The 7,087-nt window shown below is 41.2% G+C and overlaps 1 protein-coding gene across 1 annotated transcript in view; it reads right to left on the reverse strand.

Moving 5' to 3' along the window:
• The window catches only part of MXD1 (MAX dimerization protein 1), a 24,126-nt gene that overhangs the window by 16,924 nt on the left and 115 nt on the right, over positions 1–7,087 (reverse strand). Inside the window, exons 2-4 of the mRNA XM_015571474.1 lie at positions 7,009–7,018; positions 6,324–6,425; positions 1,603–1,632 (exon numbers count right to left, since the gene is read on the reverse strand). Coding sequence (XP_015426960.1) covers positions 1,603–1,632; positions 6,324–6,400 — 107 coding nt within the window. The 5' untranslated portion in view covers positions 6,401–6,425; positions 7,009–7,018. The remainder of the gene's footprint in view (positions 1–1,602; positions 1,633–6,323; positions 6,426–7,008; positions 7,019–7,087) is intronic.

The following is a 7,087-nucleotide window of genomic DNA, read 5'->3' on the forward strand; positions in this document are numbered from 1 at the left end:
CCTGCAGAGGCAAGGCACAAAGCTATAGTAAGCCTAAGAGCCCTTATGGGGAGGGATGACATTTCAATCATTAAAATAAATGCCTAAGTAAAATGTTAGAGGGGAGAAGGAAGACTAGAATTTTCAGCAGAAAAACTCCCGATTTACCCGGTTCACTCCAAAGGCAGGAAGATGGGAGAGAATCTAAAGATGGAAAACAAAAGCTAGGTTCCCTTTCCTCCTTCAGAAGAGACACTTTTTGAGTTTCCAGTTCATGATGTATAAGGCCCTAAAGCATAAAGGAAGCTCAGACTTAAAAAAGCTCTGACTTAAAACATGTGCAACAGAGAAATGAAACGGGAAGAAGAGATGGGGAGAAACACGTGTCCAGCAACACACTTACTACCCCCTCCCCCACCCATCCCCCCACACACAATGGAATAATACTAAGTGTTTGCCCTGTTCCGAGATTTGCCTTCCTAGTGAGGGTCTGGTCTGCCCTTTCACTGATGAAACATGTCACTCAGGTCCTGACCTTCACAGTCAGGCTCCCTCGTCAGAGGGTGCGCACGGTATTGTACGCCATCTTCTCGTTCCTGCCAGGCACCCAGAAAGCCAGTCTGTTTGGACAGTGAGCCCGCACTTCACAATGAAGGGAGCGGGGCAGCTAGAATGAGGGTTGTTCAGTGACTTTAGCCCGGAATGGACACGAGAATCACCTGAGAGCTTTAAAAAAAAAAAGGCTAGTGGAGAGTCTCAACCCAAACCAATTAAATCAGAATTGTCAGGGGTGAGGTCTGTGTTTGTTTGTTTTTTAAGTTGCACAAAGAATTATCATGATTTTTCTGCATAGTAAAAATGTTTATGTTTTTTTTGTTGTTGTTGTAAAAAGTCTACTAGAGATAGATTAGCTTTAAAATATCCCATGAAGAGGGGTGGTTTTAGTTATACAAAATTGTGGCAAAATATTGATAACTGTTGAAGCTGGGTGATGGGTACATATGAGTTGATTACATTATTTGCTCTATTTTTGTAAATTTGAAAAATTCTATAATAAAAAGTTACATTATAAAATTAGCAGAAACAACAATTTGCTCTCTTCCTCCCAAATGTATAACTATATAAGTATAATGTATTTAACATGAAAAATAATTATTAAAAAACTACAATAAAAGCTTTGCAAGTGATTCTAATGTGCAACCAGAGTTGAGAGCCACCAGGCTGTGTCCTTTCCACACTTGCTGTGGAAAATGAAGATGTAAATACGCAGCACAAGACAATCCCGGTGAGAGAGCAACTAAGGCATGTGGCAAGACGGAACCCAGTGAGGGTGGCAGGCTCCTTTACAAGGCACTAATCCAGTGGTTCTCAACCTTCTGGCCCTTTAAATACAGTTCCTCATGCTGTGACCCAACCATAAAATTATTTTCGTTGCTACTTCATAAATGTAATGTTGCTACTGTTATGAATCGTCATGTAAATATCTGATATGCAGGATGGTCTTAGGCGACACCTGAGAAAGGATCATTCGACCGCCAAAGGGGTCGAGACCCACAGGTTGAGAACCACTGCACTAATCCAATTTCTGCTCTGCCCACACCACCCCCCAAATCCCCAGCTCACCGATTCTTCTCCATTTCATTGTGAGTTGATCTGAAAGAGGGAACAATAAGAAAAGGTAAGTTTTTTCTTTTTTTTCTTAAAGGACTACTTCAATACCAACAAATATTTTTAACTTCTCTCCAAAGTTGATAGAAGACAGAAAAAGGGAGAATAACTCAGTGGGTTCTACTAAAGAAACCAGTCCCTTTGGGGGTCAGGTACATGTAAATATCTAAAACAGAGTTCAAAGAGAAGTGAAAAACTAAGAGGCAAGCATTCCCTAGTGGAAAAGTAATCCATTTTAAGAAAGGAAATAAAAGAAGTCTATTTATACAAAGACAAAACAGCCGCACAATGTGATGTGAATTTGGGTTATATCATTCCACAAGCTTACTTTAGGCTGAGGGTACAACAGTGGAGGTGGCACCCCCACTCCAGCCCTGGAGTTTTTCTAGGTGTAGTATGCACCAAAATTTTATGCTAAGAAAAAAAAAATTTTTATGCTAAGTTGTTTGACTACAGGATTCAGCTTTAAATAAGAAAAATCACCCCTCTCCCCTGAATCTTTGTATTCCCTGAAGTAACTATTTTATCATATACAACCTCCTGGAAGGAGCTAGTATTGAATAGCTATGAAATGATTTTAGGGAGGAGTTTCCAAAACTCATTTCAACATAAAGACGACAGACTGGTTAGAGCTTTGCTACTGACTGGTACCGTGAAGGAAATAAAACTTTTACCATTCTGTCCTTGATTAACCCCTCCGTAAAATGGGAATAAAAAGTATTGCTAATTATCTACTGAACAAGCATGGATCAATGAGGTAGCAACTGTAAAAGTGATTAGAGAGCCTTGGGTGAAAGCTGTGGTGGACGTGAACTCATATTATTAGTGTATTTATAGCTGACCTTGAATATAAGGTCTGGTCTAAAAATTTATGGACAGGTTTCACAAAAGTCACAGTCAGTCAAGTGGTCACTTCAGTGTCCTGCTCACACAGTTCCTCCCTGACTAGTTATAAATAAACCTGAGGAACTCCCCAGTGTTACAGAGGCACTGGATCCTGACCTTATGGAAGCTCTCTAGAATCTAACCAGTTCAAGAGGTTATGCCCTGGTTCAAGTCATGAAATTCTGTGGGGCCATAATTAGAACCTTACTGTGCCTAGGAGATAAATTCTCAGAGTAATCATGGAGGATCACTACTCCCATGAATTCTCAGCCACTCATTTACATGGGGGGGGCATCAAGTTTGTTCACATGAGAGACTAGGGGTGTGTGTGTGTTTGTGTGTGTGTGTGTATGCGTGGTATGTATGTGGGGTGTGTGCGTGTGCGTGTGTGTGTATGCGTGGTATGTATGCGGGGTGTGTGCGTGTGCGCGTGTGTGTGTGTGTGTAGTCTTGAAATGGTACATTTCCAATCTGGCACTTAAACTTCTATGAGGAAAAAAACTAGAAAAAAATGACAGCACTTTCAGTTTTAGAGCATTTGTTTTCTGGATAAAGGACGTGCGAACTTTGAAACTGGTTAACTTAAAAGCTTTAGATTGAGTCCCTTGGTTATCCCTCAGCATTCTTCAGTTACATTTTTTTCTGAAGGTTTATTTCTGCAATGGCCAACAGGACATCACAGTTAACAAGAATCTGGCTTACAGTGCAAACCTTTGGCTTAAAATCAGGTGACATCTTAGTTTTAACAGGGAATAACAAGTTCAAAGTCTGACAGATTTTTTAAATGGATGGAAGTATATGACCACAACTGGCAGAGATTTCCCTGTTTAACCGCAGACAAGGACCTTCCTCAAGTGCCATTCTTGGAAGGTGGTGGTGGAGGAGGGTGGATATTTGAAAAGAACATGGTCTCCTGTCAGAGAGAATAACAGCACACGGGGCACTCGTACCAAAAATTTCTGGATTCTTTGACGATACATATAAAAAAAATTCTGAATCCTCAAGAGAGACTTTTTAATAGATTCCATAGGAAGCACAACTCCTTCCAAACTTTGAACAGAGTTTTGGAAAGTTAAGACCTTATTTGATTACTTAGGGGTGTTGAACACATTATGATGTTTACAAGGGGACTTATACCTAATGGCTTGGGCATTACTGAAGTGCATTTGGTTTACTGACACTGAGTTTGTTTTTAATAAAAAGCAGACCTTTTAAGAAATAATCAGTTCAGAGATTGCCTGCAAACTCTGTTGATGGGTCAACATTAATATTTTTAATTATAGCATTATAAGAGACAGATACTTTGTATCACAATGATTTTCCATGTGATTATTGAAAATTTGATAAATCTGTAATAATTGAAGGTCAATGTCACCATTTAAAAATATATTCTAACAGAAAGTTAACTAAACCAAACTACATAGTATTTGAGAATGAGAAAAGTCCTTGGTTCAAAAAGACTCCCCATGTCAAGTCAGCTATATAGCCACTGTCTCATAAAAGAACTGGGTGGTGAGTCCTGGACTTCCTCTTTCAAATGAGTGCCAAAGTCTGCTTTACCAATTTAACATACTTTTAAAAAGCCTGGATTTCAATTCTACATATTTAGTAACTTATTTCAAAAACCAGTAAGGGAGGAAAAAAGGATACCATCTCCCTGTATTCCAGTAGTTCTCTGGATGATTCCAAAAACAACCAATATTCACAATTTCATTTGTGTGCTGTTGTTTTTTTAAACAAGCAATTAGAAAAACTTTAGATCTGCATTTTCAGTTCCCAAGAAATTTGATATGTGGCTAAATCTTATTTTTTATTGTCCAAGGAAAAGTATTCCCCCCACCCCAGCTCTACAAACAAAGAGCACAGCATTTCAACCCGAATTAACAAGAATAAACTGTTATCCAATGGTTATGTAAACAAGCAGCAATCTCTCCACAGCCCTTACTTCAGTTCACAATCCCGACGATACAGAGCTTTGGATATAAGTCTAATTCAAATCAAGGGATCAAACTGTATTCTCGGGGGGGGGGGCCGGGGGGGGACAAGTGGGGATCAGAGGGGGGTGGCAGAATGTGAAGATCTCTGGATACCTTGGAGGGCCCCGGGGGGGGACTCTCTGCTCAGGTCAGGAAGGAAATGATTACATCTAAATAAAACAACCTGCTCCTGCTTCATATGATTGCTTGGCGTCTTCTCCAGGTTTAATCATGGTCTCTCAAGAGATCCTCGCATCACTGAAGATATTACACTAATTCACTACTAGTCAAGAATATGGACAACTGTGAGAGCCTCCTATTTCTTACTTTGAAAGCAAACCAAATCCATTAAGAGAAGTAACAGAGCTTTTCAAAAAATCAGGAGTTGCAGCCATTTTTTTTTTCAGGAATGCTTCATATTAAAGAGAAGAGAAAGGCTGTTTCTTGGCTTGAAATTCTCAACTATCATTATTTTTCTTTCCTAATCACCTTCTGGGACCAAGCCACTTCTCTTCATCAACTTCCTCTTCTTTTCCTCATCCCCTGACAACTTTCCTGTGAAACTTAGGAAAAAATTAATTGCTAAGGACTAGCCTTGACTATTAATGTGGACAATTCCTCTCACATCATGAGTAGACAAGAATAAATGAACTACACTTTCCAGGAAAATAACCCAAAAGGCTTCAAAGTTCTTACAAAAATTTAAAAATTAACACTGTAACAAAATGCAACATAGCTAACTTGTCCTATACCATTGTATAATCCAAGTATCAGCATCCTTATTAGAGGCCCGGGTAGTATCCATGCACAGATCTATTAGCTACCACTTTCAGGTAATGCTAAGGAAGGGAAGGAAAACAAAAAAATCACCAGGTAATTACCAGGCCCATGCTTCACAAAGTGCCTTCCTATTCAAGAGCTCAGCACCTGTGTGCTGCTCACATCCTGTGGTTCCACCAACACTGAGGACAGCTGGCAGAATCAAGGACAGAGGAGATAGCAAGAACAAGTGAGTTAGGTTTAAGTAGGAATCTTCTGGTTTCCCGTGGTCTGTATTATACCATAGAGGCTAACCAAATACAGCTACTTCCAGGGAGTTATTCATGAGGATGGGAAAGGGATAAGGATTCTAAATCAGCAATAAAATGTCAATGGTTTTAATTTACTGGAATGAAAGGTATAGTTGAATGAATCTAATAAAATAGATTTCCTAGCTAACTTATATTTTAAGAGCAAGGAGGGGGGAAAAGGACAATAGCATTAATAGAGTATTCCTATGTGCCAGGAACTATGTTCAGGGCTTTAATATGTGATTTCACTGACCACTAGTCAACTGCTAGTACTTCCTAGTGAAAGTCACAGATTTTAAGAACTGTAATAAGGCTAATATAAAAGGGTTGTGGCATATTAATATTTTGATGTTATATGTTCCTCCATCACCAAAAGGCAGATTTTAACCTTACTCATTCCTCTTTGCCATTATAAATAGGTATGACAAACTAGATTATCAAACCATTGTATTTAATGCACATATCAAATATGAAATCCTACCACCCATGCCAAGTCAGATACTTTAACATGATTATAAATTTTTCATTATGAAAAGTGAAAGAAGTGGATAATGTCCATTTCTCTTTTCAATTCCCTCCACCCAGAGGGCTGCTTCCTCCAATGGCTTACGACCATGTGTGCATTACTGAATCATGATCGCCACTTAATTTACTGGGTTATAATCACAACAGGTAACTTCCATTCTGCAGGTTGTGTCATCTGCTGTATAACCTAAAAGTGAAAGAGAAATATTTACCAAATTACCTGCTACTGCTGTTATTCTTCTTAGATTTGTTCCTCCGTTTGAAGGCATCTCTGTCCTTGTTATTGTATGGTAACATGGAGGCATAACCATGTTCAGCTTCTAGAAAACCGGAGGATCCAGTTAATGAATGAGCCTGGAACATTCAATACTCTCACTTCTCTACAGTATTTCCTTTTTACATTTTACCTATATTTCATTGAAAGAATAGAGTGGAAATAATTAAACGCAGCCAGGTGGAATCCTTAGAACAATGATTGTTTTTAAAATTGTGTGAATGCCCTCAGTTCGGAGCAGGTGTAAGGAGCATTCCAGCTGCTCATTGTTGAGAAAGACCCATCAAGTCGCTAAGCGCCTGGAGCCCGGGCTCCCCACTGGCAACGTCCAGCAGGTGTGTTAAGTGAAGATGCGGGGCAAACGCCGGGCGCGGGGAGTGGGAGGACAGGGGAGGCGCTGCTCCTCCGCCTGAGACGGGCCAGCAGGGAAGAGCCCGATGAGGTAGATCCAGGGCCTGGCCGAGGGGGTCCCCGGCACTCCACCCGCGACGGGGTGGGGAGGATGCGAGCCCGGACCCCGGGGTGCAGCGGCCCCCTTTCCACCCCCACTCACTGCCTGGGGGGCAGCGGGCATCCTCCCTCCCGACGACGCGTAGGGAGAGCGGAGGGGTTAGGAGCGCTCGCGGTCGCGCTCTCCGCGCCTCCACCTCCCCCCGGAGCGGCCGGGCGCCCGGACCCGCAGCGGGGACCCTCAGAGCCCCCGGCCCCTG

The sequence above is a fragment of the Myotis davidii genome, unplaced genomic scaffold (assembly GCF_000327345.1).
Source record: "Myotis davidii unplaced genomic scaffold, ASM32734v1 scaffold247, whole genome shotgun sequence".
Lineage (NCBI taxonomy): Eukaryota > Metazoa > Chordata > Mammalia > Chiroptera > Vespertilionidae > Myotis > Myotis davidii.